The 25,054-nt window shown below is 40.8% G+C and overlaps 1 protein-coding gene across 1 annotated transcript in view; it reads right to left on the bottom strand.

Annotated features, from left to right (window-relative positions):
• Nucleotides 1–25,054, bottom strand: part of SORCS3 (sortilin related VPS10 domain containing receptor 3) — a 268,680-nt gene that overhangs the window by 98,210 nt on the left and 145,416 nt on the right. The window contains exon 4 of the mRNA XM_058841941.1: nucleotides 22,048–22,206. Within this exon, the coding sequence (XP_058697924.1) occupies nucleotides 22,048–22,206 (159 nt within the window). The remainder of the gene's footprint in view (nucleotides 1–22,047; nucleotides 22,207–25,054) is intronic.

Raw genomic sequence — 25,054 nt, 5'->3', positions numbered from 1 at the left:
TATAAATTCTGGCTTAACAAAACAAGGGTTGATTTCCATCTAAGGAGGTAGATAAGAGAACTGAAGAACATAAATGTTTCTAATAGCCAAATTTAAGTCCTTCATGGGAAAATGATACCATTTGAGCACATGAGATTCTGCATTACATTTTGAGTACCTGGACTTGAAAACTGGAGATAGGTCCATGTTCAAATTGGAAGGGTTCACAGCCTAGTGATGTCTCTTGTGGCACAGCTGTGATGGATGGCTAAGTGTGACTGGGAATATAAACCACATGTGCTCACACTGAATATTAACATTTCTTGAATAGGCAGTATCTTTGACCACAGAGACGCAGCAGGCACACCAGATCTGGACCATAGATCAATTTAGAAAGATGATTGGAAAGGGCTGCTTGAAAGTGTCCAATGCCTGAGGCAGTTAATTAATTCTTGCTATGCTTGTACTCAACTACACAACCAAATCACTGTATAGCCAGCAAAAGAAAGTCAGAAACTGAAATTCAGACTCCATCAAGTATCTAATGCAACTGATATGTGTAAAGACAAAAGAATCAGGCCTTTACATTTATGCCAACAGGAATTCCAGACTGGCCAGTAACAGCTCAAGCTGCCAGTAAAACACATATAGAGGAAAGATATGGAAGCAGGCATCCTTCAATCTTCATGTCGAAGAAGGCTCCAATTATGTAAACTTCAGCCAACACCACTGAGCTTGTTGTAAGAAATATTAGGAAAGATTTTCTGCCCCATGTTCTTCAGGAGATCAGATATTATCTGAATATTCTAATTTGGCCATATTTATGTAGCACTGTCTCTAGACAGTGTAACATACTATGTTGAAAGTTCACAATAGCCATACTTCCTCTGCTAAAAATATGATAGTCCTCTGCCCCAAAAGGAATTCTGCGTAGATACAAAATAAAGCAACAAAGCATCACTTGTCTTTTTTAATTAAAGGAGCTGGGAAAAGAAAATTCCTTGTCCGAATCCAAGATTAGATTTAAGAAGTAAGCATCAATACTATGGTAACTAATTCTCAGAACACACAACTTTTTAGAAACAATAACTGAGAATCCACACTCCAAAGTCAAAATTCTACATTTCTACGACACTCCCCCAACTTTAAAACAGCTCCTGCCAGGAATCTTGGACATGGTTTACACATACAAGGACCTCTGCACAGACAGAGTTACATGAACAGCTTGGTAATCCATTGTGTGTGCTGACTACAGGTGCAAGTTAGGCTTCAGGCAACTTAGTCCCAGTTAAGTCATTCTCAAAAACGAGTCCAAGTGGGCCTAGAATCCTGACTGTATTCTGCAATGGATTAACACACTCACCATAAGAGGAAAGGATTAGCAACATACAGCCATTTCCTTCGATTCTCTTTTATCTTTTGCCCCTGGCATTTACTTTTCTTCTGCAGCAGCATAACAGCAGTAGCTATAGAAAGCTCAGTGACATAAAGCACAATCTCTTTCAACCAGTCATGTCTCCCAGTGTCTCTCTCAGGGAGCATTCCACTCTGTATCAAGTTGAGAACCAGAGACTAGCCATTGGTCTGGGTTTTTTTCCTTTCTTTTCTCTATTAAAGCTCAGACTGACTGATGTCAGAAAGATTAAACTGAACTTGCAGCCTTTATGTGATTTCAGATAAAGATGATATTATTCAATAATATATTTCAATAATTTTTATTTATTACTCACCTACTTATTCTGGGCATCCACTTCAAATTTTAACCAGATGACTGAGTCTCAAAGCTGTATGACAGAACAAACCCCTAAAAGGCCTCTCTGGCCCAGTGCAATTTTATAGTATTATTTACAGATGCAAATGCAAAGGTTAGTGCTGAATAAATAAATAAAACATACAATAAAGTGATTTCTAGTATGCATTAAAATGGAATATATACATATACTTTTTGTTTATCTTCCCCATGGGAGAAGACAAGCTTTAGAAAAGACAACAAATTTAGTGGCAAGTACAGCAGATTTCAACAGAAATTAATTTGTCCTCAGGCTGAATCCTAAGGAAATGAAAAAAAGTATGTAAATATGGTGCCAAGATTTTCCCATTTTAAAGCTCTGCTCTGACTCTTTAGTGACAAGTAATCTCTGGCATTTCCACCAGAGCACTCCAACACATTGGCTCAAGAGGGGTGGACTCCAGTGTACCATGGGGATGGTATTGGGAGGGTGTGGCCTTTCTGGAACCTCCTTCTTCTATTTGACTTGCTCTGATGACTGAAAAATTAAGACCATTACGGGTCTTTATGTTTGCTTGGGCAGGTCTTGTTTCTGGATGCAGCTAAAGACTGGCTTGCAGCAGCTCTGACTCTGCCTCTACTCAGGAGCCTAGTCAGACCTATCACTTAAAATAGGAAATACAGAAAATACCATCAAAAAGGTAAATGGCAAATATTTATCCAAACAGCATCACTCCCCACTCAAGGACTGTAGCACCAAACATATCACATCCACCAACACAGCCCTGCAGTTCACCAAGAACACAATCTGTGCGAGGAAAGACGTTGGCAGCGCCAGTGATACACAACTTTGTTTCACTACAGGCCAGACCTTAACTCCTGCTTGTTTTGCTCTGCACAAATCTGAATCATGAGGATTTTGCGTACCACAGGCAGAATGCTTCGTCTTCAAACTCTAAGAACAGTGGCAACATTTTATTTCACACCAGCATTGTTTCCAAGTAAATTGGCAAGCCCCTTAAAAAAGGAGCTTTATCCCTGGTGCCAGATTCTGTGCCACAAACACAAGCAACGTGCCAGAAACCCATTCAGAACTACAAAACTGTAGAGAAAGGAGCTATACATACATGCATGCACAGTGTTGCATATGAAAAATGCTGTTGCAACTCTCCAGTACAAACTCTCAAGGTGACACATCATGTTGGCTGGCTTGGAAGATCTTGTTCAGGGTTGTGGGTGATTTGGTTTGGGTGTTCTGTTTATTTTACCGATGAGAGCTAGTAAAAAAAAAGAATGGTTTTCTTGAAGAAGCAAAGCCTCTCAAAACTGAAACAGCATGAGAAGCTGGTCTGCTTCAATTCCACATATGGAGAGAGGGGAGAAGAACGAGCAATGAAGGAACCAGAGGAAGAGACTAAACCCCCTGGTGTTAGTTACCAATGTCCAAGCTAGTCACCCAGGCTCATTTTTAGACGGGCAAGACACTTCTAAAATTGCTCATTTTTCAAGCCTTAGACTCTTCCACCTCTCCTGACAGACACTAAAAAAGCTCACAGTGACTAGTGCAGAAGGAGATGACCCCACCAGAGACACAGGATCTGGTTGAGATGAATTTTGTGATCTTCTCCCTGTTTGCAGGCTGACCTGCTTGATCTTCACAGGGGAAGCACCCAGAAGAATGAAGATTGAAGGCAAGCCCAGGAAGGACCAAGCATACAATAGCCTGTGTACACTCCATCACTGCAAGAAACATGTACAGATGTCACTTATAGACTGAAAAGCAATAGAAAACAGACTAAAGAAATCCACAGAGCTTTGATATTTATAGACTTTAATGTATACACACCTAAGGGCACCAGGAACATACATAACAGCCTATAAGCAAATAAAATCAAATATTATTTTTTGCTATGAAATCAGGTCTATTGGCCTGAGAAAACATCTGGTGAGACTCCATAGTTTCCTGCCTGCCAGCCATCCAAGAGTGCAAATGTTGTTAGATAAAGTGAGGAAGATCAGCTGAACTACATGAATTTAGAGGAATAATTAATTTATTACACAAAAAAATTATACCACTTCTAGACAATACATACAGCTGATGATGGAAAGATGTATTCAAAATAAATGCATCAGGGTGAGAGTGGGTCTAGTGGTAATAACTTGGCAACAGCTGACACATTATGAGGAGGGTCAGATTAGCCTGGCCTGCTTGGCCTCAGAAGAGCACGATTCCAAGCAGTAGCTCAGATTGCTTACATGAAAAGATGGCTCTGATCCCAGAAAAGCACAAAGCAAACTAACACCTTCTCAGCCAGAGCTGGTGGGAAAAATCTACAAGATGTGTGGAGGGTTCCTGCCAAAAATTCAAACCAGGGCAGAAGAAAAATAAAATTAGGTCAACATTTCTGTAGGAAATTGGACTGCATGCAAAGGATAACTCAGAAAAGAAAGTCTGTTGCAGGGTCTTAAATTTTGCAGGGTCTTAAATTTTCTCTACAAAAGGAAAAAAAACATTAACACTAGAAAAAAATTAAAGGCTCAGAAAAAGTTGCAAATTCTCAGAAAATATCTTTGTATCTTTTCTCTATAATTCTGTGTTACAGATGAAACTTCAAAAGAAGAAGGGTGTCATCATTAATATTTCAGAAAGGTCATTCCTAGAAGGAAATGGAACTGGAGGAAAAAGTCACAACACTTTTCAACCTCTAGAGTGCAGAACAGATAAGCCATGTCAGACAACAGCCAGCTGAACACAGGATAGATTCAGTACAGCCATGAAGACAGCTATTGGTACCCCAGAAACACACCCTACTTCTTCATCCCTGCTTTTTCTAAGGACAGATGGATACCTCTCCCTTTCACAGCAACAGTGTAATGTTTAAACTGTGGGGACTATGGAAACACCTCTCTCAGATTCTCCTGGGAGGCAGGACATGTTACTTGCAGCATTGTAGGTACAGCACTCAGGTCTAAAATACTTCAGCTGTGTGGCTGAAACCAGGTCAGGAGCAACCCTTGCCATGGAAGTGGCTTTATTACCCACAGCAGAAAAGGCTGCACTCAAAGAAAGATTCAGAGTATTCCTGTCTTCCTGCTATTCCACTATTCCCTTCAGTCTGGGTGTTTCTTAGTGAAACACCTCTGGCGTGTCAAGAGTCACCATGAGGGATACAATGGGTAACATCACCTTCAATCTGATACCCAGCTCAAGAACTACCTGTGCTTGTTCTTTCCAACTCCTCCAAGGGAAACACTTATCCTTGTCACCTTGCAAAGCAGGGCTCCAGCGGTACCAAGATCTGAAACTTGGAAGTGCTTCTGGACCCAATAATGGAACTAATGGAAAAAAGAGCTTATCCTTTCCTTCTCTTGTCACAAGCTGCCTGGAAACCACAATTCAGGTAAGGCACTCTCAGCAGCTCCACACTAAAGAAGCTAAAAATAAATCCTACTTCTCAAGCCAAAAGATTTGTGCAACAGCTGGAGGGGCTGAACTTAGTAGAAAGAAGTCTACCAGCACCAAATTTATGGGTTTTGTTTACACAGAGTAGTAAAAACTAGTAATTGTAATGAAAACAAATGGACCAGTTTATCTCTTTACTTTGATTTCCTTTCCAGGTGATTAAAAGCTGCATCGAGAGACCTCATTCCAGCCCAAGGTTCTTCTCTAGCATTGTACAGCCAGATTGTCTTAGGCATGGAACGGGAATATGCATGTCTGAGACTCACCAGAGCTGCTCAGCTCCCTACAGATGTTGTATAATAAATGGGACACTAGAACCAGGCTGTTTTGAAAACTGGTCAAAACACAAATTAAATACTAAATACATTTATCTCATCTGTCCCATAAAGAGAGGGGGGGAAAAAAGTAAACGTTTCAGAAGTTGGGAAGTTTGGGGTTTTTTTTCCATTTTAAGAAAAAATATTTCACATGCTCGTCACTGAGATTAGGTCTTCAGGCAAAAGAAACTCAGTCTCCATTCTACCACATAAAGACACTGGTCAGGGATCTTCCACACAAAGACCTGCTTTGGAAATGTCTGACTTCAGGATGTAATTGTATAGCTCAATTACAACCTGGTTTCTAATGAAGCCAGACAGGTTAAGACAATGCACTGATGTCACATTTCATGGTCTCATAGTTTAAAAAAATGCTTTCACTCAGTGGGTCCTCTATAAATCTGATGCAGAAAGCAAGATCTGGCTCTCTCTGCTTTGCCACTACACCTCCAAGAAAAAGACAAAAGTGGATCAAACTGGTGAAAAAAAAAAAAAGTCCTTTTAAAAACCTTCACAAATAAATTTTTCTTAAGCCTTACTGGCACCAAGCACACTCAGCAAAAAATCTGGTATTTCTTCTAAGAGGAGAGCATCTTTTGCTTTTCTACTCCATGACTGCTTTCTAGTGGAACAAGAAGTCAAGATACAGCTGCAACAGGAGCAGGGTCACAAATGAGTATCACAAAGAGCTTAAGACAGGTTTTAGCCCTGGGTGAAAAACAGGCTCTGTTTTTTTGTGACTTTGCCCCACCTCCAGAAATGATAGAGTGGTGCAGAACCAAGATGAAAACTGTTACTTCCATATTTTTTTTCTTAAACTGAAAATCTGGAGAAAAAATATGTTCAGTTTGGTCAATCAAAAAACATTTCAATCATTTCTAAAGAATTTAGCTTTAGCAACTCGCTAAAGGTACTATAAATAGAAATGCCATTTTGAGGGAAGGCTAACTTTTCTGATTGCTTATTTATTCCTTTCTCCATGATATTTTAACCATTTCAAAATCAGATACAGAGTTTGAGGGAGGACTAAAGTAGAGAACATGAACAAGGGAACAATTCTGGGACCATGAAGAGATCAGAAGGGATCAAGGGATCAGGGATGAAGGTGGCAGAGCTGCCTCCTGCTACCAGAGGCTACAAGGTGCACCAGGAGTTATCTTTACCAGTATTTCTTCCATTGCTATCCAAAAGGCTCAGACAGAGGCAGAGTGAGGTTTCAGATTGCTCCCGTTGTCCACAGAGGCTGCTTCACTTCTTTTCCCCTCAGATCAGCTCTTTAACATTCACAAAACACTGAATTGCCCCTAATGGCTTCTTATTTTTCTGTCTCAAAGCCAGGCTGATCCCTTAGTCCAGTTTCTTCAGCTTAAAAATCATTAGGCAGTGTTGGTTCTGAGGTCTGTGCTAATTGGATCCACCAACCATGTGGAAGAAGCCAGCACTGCTGTGCAGGTCAGCCTGCACTGAGGAGCTCTGTGCCCCTCCAACCCCACAGGAAAATTCTCTTTGCTCCTGGGAGCTTCACACTGCAGCCCTTTAGAAGTCCCTCCTCATACTCCATCAATGGTTATACTCCAGAAGTTTAACAATAAGGGGAAATAAATGTGAACCACATGTCTAATGGGAAGATTTTTCATTCAAATGTGCTTTATTGTGTGATATATGCCTTTAATTACAGTGCAAGCATCTGGATACATTCATTGCTATTACAGACCAATCTTTCATGTTTATTGAGCATAAGACTACAAGTGACAAAGCAGGAGAATCTGAGGCATTAGCCAAAGTGGGACATAAAGCTACAATCACATGCTTGGCTGTTCCTCTCCTCCTTCCTCTACAAACCCCGTGGCACTATCTGTAGGTTAACCTCTATATTATACAGACCAGGATTAAATGGCAGAGGTATTTTTTCAGATTAGTGGAAGAAATAGATTTCACACCACTGAACCACCTTCTAAGTTCATATAAGATTTTTCTGATTTATTTCTTTACGTGGAAAAACTATTTCTGAAAGTGTGTACATGGGCATTAATGAATAGGTTTTGAAACTGCATTTAGAACAGCATTTGTTTTTTCTGAGACGTAGTCATTGTTCATGTAAAAAACTTCACACAGCTTGAAAGAAATATTAGTCTGGTCTCAAGCAGTATGTGTCATTTAGGCAAAATTAAAGCAATGTGTTCTGCCCCAGTTTAAATTGTATGTTATTTAACACACACACACCTGCCACCCAATGCAGTTTGCCATTCATCAGCATTTTCACAGACAAGGGTGGTTACTCAAAACAGCTCCCCAGTTTTTGTGACCCACCACCCTCAGACACTGAGCAGACACAACACCTGAACTCATCCCACATAGGTGAAAATGCTGCTCTCACTTGGGATCAGCCCTGACACAGTGCAGTTGCCTTCTACTCAGTTCTCATCTCACCAGCTGAAGAGCAGCAAACCTCACAGGAGCTGCACCCCACTTCTCACAGTGTTATATTTCTTCCCAAAGTCAGAGCTGTCACACAAACTGTCCATAATGTTCCACTCCATCCCCCTCCTGAGGGCACTGTGCCCCCTCAGCCTGAGGCTGGGGATTCTGTCAGGGATTTATGGTGCAGAGCAGGGATTTATAGGCTGCCACCACACACATCCTACCCTCCATCTCTTTTGGTCACAGATAAGCCCCCAATGCCATCCTGAAAGTTTTCTGGGAAACTACAGTAGATGAGCAGATACAGGTTAGGACACGTACACATTCTGCACTGGGAGAAATCCCTCTCTGGACAACTCTGGTCCACACACACAGCCTATGCTCTATACTGCCAGGGACAAAGGGCAAATACTGCCCCAAACCAGCCCAGAGAAAAGCCCACCTTAGTTCATGGGAGTCTTACATCCCCCAAAAGAGAACACAGAAGCTGGTCATAGGACAACTCCTGCTGTGAAATAAATTCTATGAGCAAAAAGATTATAAGGTAGAACAAGGCAAAAAACTTAACTGAAGGTGCAGCTTCAGCAAATATTATCTCCTGCTCAAACACCCCAGTTCTTGTACAATTCATTCTTTTAGGCCATCTTCATTACCACGTACTTTTCATATCCTGTCCTATAATGAATCAAGGGGCTTCTGCAAGCTTGAACATACAATAAATAAAGTTAGTTATATAATAATAAAGAAAGTTAGATTCCTTTCAGCCGTACTCTCCTACTCTGAGCTAACTCTGGTCTCCACGAGGGGCTCTGCTATCTTCTAGATAATCTCCAATACTATACTTAAAATTCAGTGGAATAATTCAGTTCATCTTTAGCTAGCCAAATTTCTTTTTGACCAGATTCCCTGGCAATCCATGCATTGACAATGGGCAACAACTGAAGGGAAAAGCAGAGCCTGGTTATACAGGCATCCATCTCCACACATACACAGCCAAGCCAGAGATCACATGCAGGAAGGGCAGAGTAAGAGGTCTCATGGAAAACTAGAGATTCCTCCCTGCACTTCACAGAAATTCAATTCATGCAATCCAAACATGCAAAGGAGATTGTTCACTGGAGGAACCCAAATGAACAGCATCATTGTAAATACCAGCCACCATCAGGAACAATTTAGCTTGACAGCTGGAGCAGAAACTGTCACTGCACCAAGGCATCACTGCCAGAAAAATCACCAAATGAGAAACTCACATGTTCCAGGGATCCCTCCGGGCTGCTGGGCAGACACCATTTACACTGTCATCTTTGATTCATCCATCACCCAGTTCCTGCAACCAAACTGTGTACCTTTGGAATAAATGAATCTGCAATTGCAGATCATTCAAGAAAAAGAAAGTTCTTACCTAGCCTGTGTCAGCAGCTCTCTAGGTTTCTAAATATTCTATGGTGTCTATATTTAAGCTATTTATCCCATTTAATTAAAACTCTAGATACCTTTAACTCACCTTATGAAGCAGTGTGAAGAAAAAAGCCCCTGCAAAGCCCCAGGACTACACCAACTCAATTCAGGGCTACAACTTTAGTCAAAAACAACTCACCACACTTGATTTAATGTAACTTTAATTTCTGATATTAACTTAGGTTCACAGTGATGGTACTGGCATAACTCATAGTGGAAGGCTGCAAATGAAAAATAAAGCAGATTTTTCCATGCTGACAGTAGAGAAAAAGTACATCTCGTGTAGCTGGGCAATATCAGACTCAATTTTGCAGAACTTTCAGACTCATGACATTTGTGCCACAGGGTATGTGTGCATAACTCTTGTGAACTTGCACTGAGATCTGAGAAAATCAACTGGCCTGAAGCAAGTGCTATGTTAGAGGACAAAACTAGAGTCCTGTTTTGGCAGTAAAACTTTTGATGACATTATTGTTCTCTTACTATATGGCAGGAAAGTCCCCTTGGGTCCAGTATATTCTGCTAACATGTTATTTGTACGTGCTACTATCTCTTGAACACTGCAAGTATAAAACGCTACAAAATCTATATTCAGACAGTTTATGATCACTGAACCTCTGGCATGAATGAGTTATCCAAGGTAGGAGGCTGTGGGAAGGATCCCATTTTCCTCCTTTTGCATGACAGAATCACAAGGATTTTCTATAAAGCTTTAAGCTTTGTTGTTTCTTTGACCAATTGTCCTCCTCTCAAAAGTATCACCCTTCATTCTGGTGCCTCAGCTCCTCCTTTTATCATACCCACAATACTTCCAATGAACCAAAATTTTACTGCATCATGCCCCTTCATTTTACAGCCACCCATAGTCCTATAAAAATCAACTGAACACAAAACTAAAGAATTTTATTACTCTGGAAAAACTTCTTGTAACTGTCACAAAACTACTGCAAAAATTCAAACCTGCACACAGGTGTGTGTACATCCTACACAAGCAGGTCACCATTCTTCCCCCAGAAAACCAATATGGAAACCCAGCTGAAATATGCACCGAAACATAACTGAAGATGTGCAGCACCTGCAACCATGAATAAAGATACGTGTCTTAGAAACATAAATGCCCTGCAGAAGAACAGTGCTGGAATCAGGACATTCTTGGGGGTTTTTCTCCTTTTTTTTTTTTTTTTTTTTTTTTTGTTTGGTAAATTTTTTTTTATGGTAAAATTTCTAATTCTACTAACTGTGAAGAAGCATTCAAAAAACATGGTTTTCAACAGTTCCTTAGTCCAGAAGCATCAAGAGACATATCAGAGAGGACAACTGAAATTATTCTAACACGTCCCTGTTTTTTTCTCTGCCGAACTCATTACTTTTAAAGGACTTTTAAATGGAGCAATACATTATTTCTAAACACTTGTGACTGAAGTTCCTGAGGTGCTAGACCAAAAATCCAGGAACCAGCCTTCTTTTTCATCACTGATACAATAAGCATGAGAAGCTGAAATACTCACTTATCTATGCCTACTGAGAGGATAGAGGACTTAAAGCTGTTCCTCTGGCACCTTTATTCCCCAGAAAAATTGATTACATTAACTTTCTATCTGAAGGGGGGAAAAGGGGAGAAAAAAAGAGAAAATTAAAAAAAAAAAAATCCAGATAAGTGAATTTTTGTACGTCAAGGTTGAACAACAGAAATAAGTAGATGCCTTAACACAAGTAAGAGTTTGCACACAGGCCCTCTGCCCAGGGACTCTGCATCTCTCACCAGGCAGATTTTAGGGGGGAAAAAGCCCTGTGTACTGGGAGGCATAAACTACATCTAACTTGCTTTATGTGAGAAAAGAATACCATACATGTTTGCAGGTCAGTGATGTTAATCAGCATTTCCCTGCTAAAATCAATGCACTCACACTGATACATCAGCTGCTACATGTGACTGCACACATCTTTTGTAAAGCACCTCAGGAACACAATTGATCACAACATGGTTCATTTCCCCACTGGAAACAAGCTCTGGAGACAGGGATGGTTTGCTGTGGCTCAAAAAGGAGAGGCAAGAGCCACAGAGAGAAGCCTGCTTGCAAATGGCAATCTGAGAAAGAACATGAAAGCTCCTAGTGTTACATAAACCTGCTTCACACAATAGACACAAAATGATTCGAAATTAAATGTATGGGCTTTTAAATAGATTGCTGTGCTACATCATAAAAGAAGGACCTGCTCTGCCTTGCAGCCCATTTCTTACTACAGCACCTGCTGATGAGAAATTCTCACACAGGGTCCCCACCCCAACAACACTGGAAGTTCTGCCAAGAAATATCAGCTCCTGCCTGCTACCTTCTGGAATTTCTCTTTCTTTGTCTCTCAGATATGCATCTCTCAACTATATAAAATGACTTTGATTTTAGGAAGCTGAAGCGCCTCTGCCTTGGGGGCAGAACAGGGAGCAAGGGCCAGCCTGATATTTCCAGGCCATTCCTACTCCTGTCTTCAAGCTCCCAGCCCAGCACACAGAAGTGCATCCCTCCTGAAGCAGCCTCACAGGCTGCCCCTGTTCTTGGCTGCTGGTGATGCAACAAACAGACACATGCTGCTGCTTTTTTGGGGGGATGAGGGGAAAGGACTGTACCTTCACCCCTCAGCATCATCCATCCAGCTGGCTGCCTCAAGGAAAAGAAAAACAGAAGGTTGGGAACGCTTTCTTTGCTTGCACATCGAGTTTGCTCTCTCCTCCAGGGTGAGGGTCATTAGAATCTGTAGGCATGATAACAGCAACTAGGAAACTTAATGCTTTTTGCTGTTTTGATCATATTGGAATTGTATCCCACAAAATCCATTTTGCACACATCCAAGACAGCAGGGTTGGTTTCAAGTCCCCTAATCTCAGGTAATACAGCAAATAGTTACATCTCAGCAAAGGAAATTACTTCCTTGACACTCAGCAGAGGCCTGGTCAATACAAATGAGTCCAAGGTGCAATTTACCTCATCCTGAAAGAGTCACCTACATTTGCTTCCAGAAATCAATCAACACCATTCAGTAGATCACCACTAACTACGATGTGAAGCCTCGACACCCAATGTAGGTGTACATCGCAACATTTTAGATCTCTACAGTCAGGCAAAATAAATCATGCCCCTGGTGTTCTCATTCTTTAGCCTTCTTCACTCCTTCATTTTTATTCCCATCTGCTATATTTATAACCACTCTTCACCCCACTTAGGCTCCAGATAAAATCAATATACAGCCATGATTTAGCATGGCCCAGGAGTAAGCCACAGGATCCTTGCTCTGTTACACAATAAACTAGGTTGCTCCAGCAGAAGAGCACATTTAAGCATCAAATGTGTCTCGCTCCATTTATCTCTATATTTCTCTTTTCCAAGTAAAACCTGCTCATAAAGTGTCTATAACATAAATAACAAGCAATAGGAGAGTCTGTTCTGGCTAAATCAAGTTTCATAAGCCGTTACTTTCTCTTTGCCACCACAAATCATCACAAGCCCAAAGTTCAGTATTTTGCCAGGACAAAATTCATTGGGCATTTCTGAAGTAGAGCCAAGGTTGCATAATTTAATTTCCCATCTCCTATTAAAACTGCCAGGCCTACCATAATCAGAATGATAAATGTAGAGTCATACGTCTTCTCTCTGACGGTAATGCCCATCAATACTTCAAATCCAAACAATTGTGACATCTGACTTTAGAAAAATTACCTGGTGCACCAACACCACTTAATTAAATCATTTTAAAACTGCTTTTGTTACGTTTAATGAATAATATATTATACTGCAATGAAACATGCAGCAATACAAATACTTCACAATGCCAACAATTAAGACTCACTTCAGTTATGGCAATTGACAACACAAGTGCTCCTCACTTCATTCAGCTTGTGCATTCCAAATGAACTGGTTAGCAAAAAGGGTGCTTCTTTGCTAATGAGTTTTGTAATCAAGGCATCTATTTTAATTTCAAATTGGCTAGATTGGGGGAAATTGCTGAACTAAATGACTGGTTCTAATTAGGATTATAAAAATATTCATCATGCTGCAGAATTAGCGCAAGGTCTTGATTTACTGACATTTGCATATAGCTTTAGTTTAAGGGTGGAAAAAAACCTCCTGATAAATTGTCTTCCTTTTAATGAATTGAACAAACACTATATCTGTTTTAGTCGTCCTTTCATTTAAAGGCACTGATACATATTCATGATTTGTAAATGAAGTTAAGTGATTTCAATTCTTCAGTTCATTATCATATTGAAGAAGAGACTTCTGTAAATTGCCTTTAAATATTCCCAATCTCAAGGGTTTGGTGTAGGGTTTGGTTCTTTTTGTTTGGTTTGTGTTTTTCTGACTTTACTAACATTTCAGTTTATCTGTTTGATGGATCCCTGCCTGCCTGGGAGAGCTGCTGGCAGGTGGCTTGTCCAGCAACACAGACACATGATATGTTTGTAGAACCTGATGTTCTCAGAAGAGTATTCAAAAGGCAAAGAGATGAAAGGCTTATTTGTTGCTAAGTCATGGGAACAGGACTCTATCTGCGCTCAGTTTCTGACTTTGTTATAGTCCTCAGTGGTAGTTAGGCAGTGAAACACTTTAATGACCTGTGCCTGAATACACCAGAGATACTCAGGGGACACCACTTTGTCTGTCAGCCTCACATTTAATTGCAAGCACTCTCAGGCAGGGATTGATTCTTAATATGAATGCCCAATACAATGGACCAGTCAGTATGGTAGAGATTTCTATGGGCATAATTTGGCTTATATTAAACATGAAACACTGTGTTGCTGCACTATATGTGCCCAGGTGGGCAACATACTCATGTTACTTCTTTCCTCAGTATGGTAGGCCTGTAGGACTAATTGCTATTATGGCAGCTTCCTCAATCTCTTTCCCTTTGGGGTGAAGAAAAGAATGCCGCAGGTGTGCCTCCAGCTTCACTCTGTGGGGTGCTCAAAAGTCAAGTGACTGGTGCAAGATAAAGCTGAAAGCTGAGCATTGTATCCATAGGACTGGAATCATAGTCATTGTGCTCTTCAGATATCAATGAGCCACGATGAGAAACTAGCCCTGGTGTGTTCTCTCACATCATACAATGAAATGGTGATTCTACTATGAGGATCCATGCAGGAGCAGAAAGAACTTATTTTCCTTGTTAAAAGTAATGTTCACATCTTGCTAAGAAAAGCTGAGTTTTACCCAAGAGGTGCAGTCTTGAGCCACTGTTGATAAAAGGAGTAGTTATTCACACTTTTGACAACTACAATTACATTTAAATTCCAGGAGCAGGAGTGCTGCTGAGGAGCAGGTAACAGGTATGGGTGCCTGCTGATTTATATCAAAATGAGATGTGAGGCAGACACCAACCTGCCTCTCATCAGCCCCATACCTCAGTTCCTAAGGAAATAAAACCTACGGGCCTGAGCCAGTCACATCTCACTTCAGACATGCAGCAACTCTCACTGCTTAATTTTAGCACATCTGCACTAGCAGCTGCTATCCTGGAATCACATTTCCAACATTAGGAGTTCCAACTCAAAATGCAATAGCCTCACCCAAACACAACCCTGAAGCCCCTGTGTGCCTAGGTTTCCTTTAGGGGCACAAAAACCTGAGACCAAGGAGCACTTACTGGAGGCATTCAAGACAGGACTGGACTGGGTGCTAGATAATGACATCTAGGCTGCCTTTCCCATGAAAGGCTGGACCAGATGATCTTTCAAGATCCCTTTCAAATTGGATTGTTCCACATGTCTGTGAAAACAGCTCATCGCAAATAATCCCAAAGACGAATGACTGCCTGGAATAAGGTGCCTATATTCCTCCCCCTGGATTTTGGATTTTGCAGCACCCTGCTCAACTGCACATTGTCAAAAAAAGCCCCAACCAAACAACCCCACCCTTGGCTGATTTACTTCCCTATGTCATACTGGGAGATTGGTCCTAAATTCCAGGGGAGCATTTTGTCTGGAGCAGAGACACTGCCTTCATGGCTCTAGTTCCATGTCTAGTACAATTCAAAAAAATTAAAAAAAAAAAAAAAAAAAAAAAATGCCAAACAAACTTTCCCATATAGTCCCAGTGCTGTCCGTGATTTTTTTTTTTTTTTAATAAATTCAGAAGTGTCTAGTCAAGATAGTCAAGGCTGTGACATGCACTGCATCCCATTTTCAGATGATAACTTGCCACATCTACCACACCAAAGGAATCTCCCCAGTCAGACCTGATACTGTCTGCCAGGTGCAACTTGGTGATACAGCAGAATGTTATCTTGCACCTCTTATCTATCACCTCATTCGAAGAGATAATCAGACACCCACTAGCTTTTGTTCACTTCCTGCTGAAGATTAAGCTCTATGGAGGGAGAAGCCACTGATTGCCCAACTTCTTGTTTATCCAATGCTCTCAAATTGGTAATGGTGTAGCTGGGGAATTTAAATTGATGCATTACTGAATTATTCTGCCTCTTACTTATTCCCACCAGTAAATCACAATTTGGTCTGTAAGGAAGAGGTGGAATTCTATCATGTTGCATACCTGGAGTTCTTTTTCTCTTAACAATGGTGATTTGAAATATTTTAAATATCTCCCTCCCTATTCACTAATAGTTTCTTTTTTAAACAAATTATCTTTTTTTATTATTATTATCTTTTTAAAAATATTTATGCAAGAGAGTTTTGCATGTTGCTCTGAAAGTTTCAATGTCATTCTGAGAGAAACTCCATGGAGATGGAAACTCCCATGTCTACCTCCAGACTGATTCACTTCCCACAGAGGTATCAGTGTGGGAAGTTTTGCCTACTGAGAATTAGTTGGTTTCTTGGATAAATGAGACAAACCAGACACTCAACATATTAGCATCATAAATGTAAGATCAACTCAAGATATTCCACCCCAGTCACTGAATGGCAGCAATGAAATCTGTACCTTAAGCTAGTGTTGGGAGACTTTCAGCTTCCACAGCATTCCACAGAGCAGTTCCCCACACTTTCCAACAGACAATATTGCACCTTTTTCATATATTTCCTTTCCCACCACATTTAGAGCCAAGGATTGTTTAAAATGGCTTCCTATGTATTTTCTGCAAATACCCACAAAAACTGGAGGCTGCAGGCCTATTTTCCCTCTGTACTGGGTGATATATCCAGGTGTCAATATGGACACTCCCTGTGAGACCCAGCCTGACCTGCAGCAAATTGTCTGTAACATTTACAGAGTGTCCACCTTCTGCCAAAGGCCACTTCAGGGGCCATTACCAGAACCAACACGTGCACACATCAGGTTGCACTATTTTATCAATAAAGTAGACGCATACACACAAAGCTACTGGGAAGAGATCCAAGATTTTCAACTCACAAGATGCATTTAAACTCCAGGACCTGATAGTTATACAATGTCACATGGCTGTTCAGGGAGGAATAGTAAACCTACCCAAGTTTGCTTAAAGCCCTGTAAAAACTCCTCCAGCCTTGGCTTTATATGCTGTGAGAAGACATCAGGGTCTATGAACTTGCTACATGCTCATGCCCACACACACAGATTTCTTGGCTCAGCCATGCTGCATTTTTGTGATGATCCAGGAGAGTTAGCAAGGCAGAGGAGGGTCCTAAGTGGCTATAAAAATTAAGAACAGGAACGATATGCTGTGTTGTCTCATACCAAGGAAATAACCTCAATAACTCCTTGGATACTACAAAGAGAAAACAAATGGTGGTAACTGAGATTTGACCTTAAATCAACCAGCAGCCACACAATGATATATCTTTCAGAAAGCCACCTGAGCTCCATCTCTCTCAGTTGTCTTCTGGGAATTGCCCTAAGAAGGAAAAAGCAGGACAGTACCTATGTGGGAATTAATGAAAGACTTGTGACTAAATTGTTTTTATATTCAATTATTTCAGTTGATGGAAAGGGTAGCATCACAAAGTCTTTGGCTTTCTCAGTATGAAGCCATATTTCAAGAGGTTCCGTTGAGAAGAGATGGGCTTCTCCTCTAAAAGAAGAAGGTCTTAGAATATGGAATAGACCTTACAGAACACCAGCTTGGAAGGGGCAATAATTCTGTTAAAAGGGCATTCAACATGTGTTGTCTTTTCTTAGTTGGTTAGTCATTTCTTTAATCAACTAGATAAATACCTTAACATTGTTGTCAGCTGTGCAGAAGTTAGCTAAAAACAAGGAGGCATGTTTAGGATAAAACAATCATGAAAAAAAAAAGGCTTGAATAACAGCCATGGAACTGTAGGTCAGAAGATCTTTGAGGAAAACTTTTTAATGGGAAGATCCAAAACACTATTTCAATTTCATACCAAAATTTTAATATTTTTTCTATTTTTATAAACAAGACAATTTTAAAATCTTTTGATCTTGGCGGTTACCAAATCCATTATCTGTAGGAATATGAACTGTCCCTATTTCATTTCATTTTACTGTGTGGAACAACATACTAAAAGCAAAATAGATTCTCAGATTCATCATTCTCATTAATTTCCAAGCTGACCACAGCTTGCTTAAAACACAACATTATTATTATTATTTTTAATTGAAATAAAACTAATAAGATAAATATTAATCTGAAATACATATTTTAATCTAAGATATGAAATTAATTTTTTCAACTTATTTACACAATCACAGTTTTAAAAGGATGGATTAGATCTTCCCTTAATAGTTTCTGCTGCCTGGAGTCAAATTGTATGTACTTGATTTGTTTTCAGAGTTATTTGCATTTTTAAATCTGCCCCTAAAGGAGTTATTAAAATAGAATTTAAGGGTCAAACGCACTTCTAAAACTGAGAGAGGAGAAAGAATATGGTGTCCCACTGTAGCACTGGCTGCACTGCAAAGCATACAGCAAGTCACCTTCCCTGTCACAGTATGTGTGGGTGAATATTACCCACAGGTTACAGGCAAATTATTAACTTTCTATTTAATTGTCCTTTCATGCACCAAATCAGAATTGTTTCAGAGCCGTTTTATCCCCAAAAATTTGACATATGAACTGAGAAAGCAAGCACTATTTGATACAGCTCTACCTGTTTTGTGCCAGGCAACTTCATGTTGCTTTTGGGCACAAAAACAAAGGACAGAGGAGTATGAGCAGAACTAGGCTGCAGTTGGACAATTAGTCCCTGCCAGCATGGCATCCCTTTGGATATCTTTCTCAGAACTACAGAGCACCACTGCAGCCTCTCTAGACACTTATTTTAGAAGCTCTTGCTATCTCTTTTCTGGTGAGCAGCAGAGAGATGAAATGGTGATTGCCATTGGCACGATCCCATAACCACATCTAGAAGAAAAGGCATGGCACAGTAGTGAGGGAAGGTGTGAGATCCAGATCTGGCTTCTGGAGAAAAACAGAGAACGACCACAACAATCTTATGAAGATGCAAAAGAAATTATGAATTCTTAAGTACAGGTGACTTAAAGCCTAAAAGACACTTAATTCTTGCACTGGCCTAACCTGAGAGAAGGACAAGCCTGACCTCTGTTTCCCACATGGCTGTGGCCGTGGTCCTGTTTCCAGACATGCAGGAATGCATTACACTGGCCTCTCAGAAGACTTCATCTGGGGATTTCACGTGGCACCACTGTCACAGTCTAACAGCACTGCCCCTAATCTCAGGATCACCTGTGACTGCAGTGAAGCTGCATGGCCCTGAGTCACAGGGACAACTTTTACAACCCTCACTGATCCAAGACATGGCTCAGCACAATCCATACCTCAGTTACATTAAGCAAACATTTCAGGTGGGAAAAGCACTGCTCCATGGTTCCATACTAGGACCCACACTGAATCAGCACTTCAGGCCATCCTTCTGACCAGCAAAGGAAAGCATCATGAGTGGCCTTGAATACAAAGGCAGACATAAAGGAAAAGCCTGAACTTGGCATTGCTCCATTTCCATTTGACCAACAGGCTACAGACCAACTCATCTTTGCTCTTACACTTTTAACAATTTTCTTCTGTTTCTGGGATAAAATGTAAGCAGCCTCAGAGTGTTTCTAGTTCAGTTCATTTTTCTTGTCTTTCTCCTAGGTAGAAGACAGCAGCTGAGGTATGCACACAGATGCATTCATTTCCAGGAGGAGAAGCAAAAATGCTCCTGGCCTGCTATTGCTGTACTGGATCAGGGGAGCATTAGTACTACCTCGCAGTCAATCACATGTGCCTCCCCTGTATTCTGATTTCTCCTTCCAGTGACTAACATCAAAAGAAGATTACAAAGTTTGGATAGTTCAAGTACGTGCTTCAACCCAAGAGCAGATGCTCTGCACTCACTGCAGATGGGTCTCTTTGCAAATGCACACTCAGGATGTCTCATCTGGATTCTCACGTACATGACCACCTCATCAGATGCTTTGTGTTTTCCAAAACTGTCTGTATAAACACCAGGTTCATTCAAAATTATTACATCCAGTTTAAAAGTGGCACCAAGCCATTTTGTGACATCAAATAAATAGATTGGTCTTTTCAGCCTACTTCAAAATCCCTGTTATACTGATCCTCTGAGTGCAGAAAACTATTTGACATTTGACTAACTCCTTCATACAGTAAGGACTTGATACTATGAAAGGAGTGTGTTTACAATAGCTTTGTTCTTGCAAATGTCACTCAAGAATCATCAGTAGCACAGCAGCAAAACACCTGGTGCCTGCCACAGCATTCTTTTAGCAAGTGGGAAGCAGAGCAATAGGAAATTATTTGATTATATTCTCAGTAACTAGTTTGGTGAAAACTTGCACTAGCCTTTCAAAGGAAATTCTCAAATAGAGAGGCACAGCATTTTAGCTATATTGTTCCTATAGCTGGGATGTGAGACTGACTAGTTTAGAAATCTTCAACAGTAACTGCAGAAATTGAAAATCCCACCCAGAACACACCCCCACACCTGACAGGTTAATGCACTGGTTTGTGTGGAAAGGTTTGCATAGCAGGGAGGAGGCTACAGGGGTGGCTTCCATGAAAAGCTGCAAGAAAGCAAACACCAGCCAGCTCTGAGATGGACCCACTGCTGGCCCAGGTCAAACCCACCAGCGACAGTGGTAGCACCTCTGGGGTAACACATTCATGAAGTGAGGGCAAGAAACAAATTGACAACTTCAGCCAGAGAAGAGTGAGAATATGTGAGAGAAACAGTGCTGCAGACACCAAGGTCAGTGAAAAACGAGGGGAAGAGGTGCTCCAGGCGCTGGAGCAGAGATTCCTCTGCAGCCCACAGTGAAGGTCAAGGTGAGGCAGGCTGACCCCTTGATCCCTGGAAGGACAGGTGAAGGTGAAGCCATGGGGAACCCATATGGGAAGAGTCTGTTCCTGAAGTCTTCATCCTATGAAAAGAGCCACACTGGGGCAATTCATGAAGAACTGCAGCCTGTGGAAAGGACTCACACTGGAAAAGTTTGTGGAGAGCTGTCTCCTGTGGGAGGGGCACCACGCTAGAGCTGGGAAAGGGTTTGAGGAGTCCTCCCCTGAGGAGGAAGGAGAGACAGAGACAATGTGTGATGAACTGACCTCAGCCCCCATGTCCTGTCCCACTCTGCTGCTGGGATGCAGAAAAAAAGAGAAAATTGTGAGTGAAAGCCCAGGAAGAAGGGAGGGGTGGTAGAAAGGTATTTTAAGATTCTGTTTTCACTTTTCATTACTCTTATTTGATAGAGTAGAGTAGGATAAAGTAAAGTGCAGTAGAGTATTGATAGGTAATAAATTAAATTAATTTTCCCAGCTGTGTGACTTTCCCATGATGGTAATTGCTGAGTGATCTCTCTGGGCCCTTATTTTGACCCACAGGCCTTTCATTATATTCTCTGCCCCTGTCCAGCTGAGGAGGGAAGTGACTAAGTGGCTTTGATGGACACCTGGCATCTAGCCAGGGTCAACCCACCACAATGAGGGAAACTTTGCTTACTCAGCATGTTTTTGCTTTCCAGAGTCTAGTGATGACAGAAACACAAGATAGGAAAGATAAAAGCTTGGCAAGTTTTAAACTTTGTAGAATTTGTAACTTGATCATCCTGTCCATGTCTCAGCTTTGGGCTGTAGTGGGGACTGCTGCTCCAGAGCTGAAGCACACAACTCAGCCACAGCACCTCACTGCCACACTGCACCTGCTCTGCTCAGCACCTTTCAAGACAGATGAGTGCTATGTAAGAGCAAACTTGCTGAGGACAAGTGACAGACTGGAGATGTCTCGCTCATAGAAGGCACTGCAAAGAGGCTTAAAAGTGGCATAGAGGAGTTTGTCATCTGTTGCTGCTCCCTGACCTCCAGTTTGCAAGCAGAATGAGCACCCCTCAATGCTGAACAGACAGCTGTTACAGACTAACTCGGCCTGAGTGCTCCATCCTCAGAGACAGCACAGAAATCAGTGCCTATGAATCAATAGATTTGTAGAACAGCTCCGTATGTCATGTCAAACCTCTAATTCTTTTCATCTCTCATAGTATCACCACTACTGAAGCTTCCACACCCATCATAATCACTCTAACACTCAGCTCCTTTTAGCAAACTGGCTTTGGAGTCACTGCATGGCTTTTGAGCACATCTAAACCTGAAAAGTGAGAACAGCAAAGCACGCTATAAATTCCTCATCTTCTCTGAAACAGAGCAGTTCTAGACAGTATCCCCTTCAACTCCTGCCTTAAAATCATTGACACATTAAATCATTTGCTTACCTTTTGATCCAGACTGTAGGCCAAGATCCATTCCTCCTGCTTGGGGTGGAAGAGCAAGCTCTGGATATAAAAATTCAAACGGTACTTCTGATAGGTAGCTCCTTCATCAGAGCTGATGAGGATGCTGCTCTCAATCTCTGGATCACTAAGAAGCATGATCTAAATAGAAAAATGGAGGGAAAGTGTTAATGGAAAAGTGAAAGTGAACATCATTTAAGAGTGAGATCATACAGCACTGACGTCTATTAGATGAATTCAGAACATCACTCAAGAGTATAACATCCCATAGAGTTAGGATAAGTTTTTAGCATTTCAGTTTCATTTTCTTTGGAAATTTGTTTGTTGAGTAATTTGGCAATTCCTTTTTTTTTTTTTTTTCACTTTACCAGAATAAATTCAGCAAGTCCAGTAAGAAAGAAAAATTCTATGATCAAAGTTGATTTTGGTTGGATATAGCAGGCAGCCACACCAGGCTTTCCTGGATAATTTTCTGTCTACCACCTCTTTCCCCCAATGTGGAATCCTCTCTCCAAAAGTAAATAACAGAGCATTCCTGAGATCATTAGCTCGTTATCTGGCAGCTTGCAGTGCTATGAATGAGAGCATCACCTCTCTGGAAACACTGAATGCCTTCCTGGATCAGCTGCTGGCATCTGGGTATAGTCCACGTGCACATGTGCAAACACTGACACAATTTCGTATATCACACTCCCAATTTGTACAGTATGAGACATTCATTCAGTCAGTGAAAACATAATTTTCCCCAAGCACAGGAAAGTGCATGACCTCAATTTGTACAGGGAGGAAAACACTTCTGAGCCTCTAATTTTAATTAGAAAATTATTACCGATATTTTAAAATGGGTTGATTCTGCACTATCAGATGGCAAGCTCTACATAAACGTTATCAAGAAAAATGTTGTGGAAACATTAACACCATCTTATTAACATCTGGAGAAAATGACTTCACATTAAAGCAAATACCAGTACCATAAAATAAAGGCAAACAGTGGGAAATAAATTAGAGCTGTTCTAAACACAGCAGGTTGTTGATACAGCAGCTGAATCAAATATAGAAAACTGTCTTTCAGCAGGAAAACAGATCTAGGAATGGCCTTTTTTAGCTCATTGCAGAATGATCAGCTAGCTGTGATCCACTGCAGTTTTGGATTTTGTCCACATTGACTTCTCTTATCCAGCTTCACAGAGATTCAACTTCAAGGCTATGATAGGGAAGTACATTAATTTTGACAGCAAAAATCAGTTACGAGGAATGGTAAAACCCATGGTATGTCAGACCTTCATCAAGCAAAAAAATTCAGCGTTTGTTTAATCTTAAGCACTTCATTAACTCCATGAAGCCACCAAGGGAAAGGAAGTACAACATAAATGGCTTCTGATCCTTTCCATTAAGAAATGAAAAGCTGAACAAGAAGTGAACGTTTTCCCAGAGTGAAGCCCTCTGTATGAATCCAGCTTGGCACTTCAACATCCCTCACACACAGCACTTACCAGCCCCAAAATAAATCTCTAGCCATTCCCATGGCAAGCCACAGTACAAGTCCTGAAGAAGTGCACTTGCACTGTGCTCTGATGCACAGTCTGGGGAACGAGAAATGTTCCCATAGGCAGCTGAGTTCCTGGGAATTAGCCTGAGAAGAGGTCTCCAAGATCTCCACTCAGAAGGATGCTTTAGTACATTCCTTCTTTCTAATCAGATCAAAATATCAATATTATCATGCCCAAAACAATAACAATTTCACAACTATTTGAAGGTATTTTTTCTGTCACTTTTGACTTGGACTGCAAGGACATTTTATACCCCTGTTCACCTAAAGCATATTGCCTGTGCCAGAGAACTATAACATAGTTCAGTATAAATTATTTGCTTATATGGCATGGAAGAAGAATGTAAGCCTGCCTATTTAACAAGCCAATCCAGAGAGATCTTATATTTAAAATAAAGGATACTTCAGGAATAAAAATATCTTCCACCTGATGTAATAGAAGATTAAAAAGTTAACAATACTGTATATTAAAAGGTTACTGCTGGAGTTCTGTCCTCAAATAAGGAGCACAAGACAGCTAACAGTGGCATGGAACTTAAGTGGCACACACACAAAGCATCCCCTCTGCCATTTCACACATGATCTGCAGCACCAGGCTAGGAAAGGTGGAAGAATGGAACAACCATCACATCTAGAGGTGACATCACATAAATCGTGCCCTCACACAGTTCCCACATCCACTCTCCATTCTTCAAATGGAGAAATGAACACCCAACATCTCTGCTGTCATCCATCCTCCCAGAAAAGGCTGGTCCTACACAGAGCAGGATGGAAAAAGCAGGAGGCTCAGTCAGAGTGAAGAACCAAAGCCCACCATCCACCATGCAGCTCGGACTGGCACACACGTTTGTTACACAGCACCCAGAAAAAGAAAAGTGACAGACTCCAGGGTTTTCTTTTTTTATTGTTTCTACTTTTTCTCCTGGAAGCTATGGGGGGAGGGAACTTTTGGCAGGGGAAATAGCAGGATGTTTGTCAAAGGCCTGAAACTACCACTTCTCATTATGGGACCAGGACAAAGGATCTACCCCAGTAGTGATTTAGATTAATCACTTTTCATTAAGAGACAATAAACAAACTCCAGTCAGAATGTGCATTTCTACCAGAATCCTATGTTGCCATTTATAATTGCCATAAGGAATAGCAAAGGAGCACCACAGAGTTGTCAAATGTAATTTATAAGGGTTTAAGATCTAATCATTTTCTGTATTATTAAATTAAATGGCAGCCTTTATTTAAAAGGAAATTATATTTGGTCTTTCTACATTCTAGATTACTTATATATACACATGCATGTATAAAATATTCCTTTTAATTGCTTTTTTCTCTAGTTTAAGTGGTGAGGGGAAGGGCAGGCAGGCAGGACTGGTTACTGCCAATGGTAAATCATTGAAAACATATTTGAGATGAGTTAGTTTATGCTACATACCTTTTCCTGAC

Source organism: Poecile atricapillus, chromosome 6 (assembly GCF_030490865.1).
Source record: "Poecile atricapillus isolate bPoeAtr1 chromosome 6, bPoeAtr1.hap1, whole genome shotgun sequence".
Taxonomy (NCBI): Eukaryota; Metazoa; Chordata; class Aves; order Passeriformes; family Paridae; genus Poecile; species Poecile atricapillus.
The sequence above is the reverse complement of the archived record's forward strand: the minus strand, read 5'-3'. Positions and strand labels throughout refer to the sequence as shown.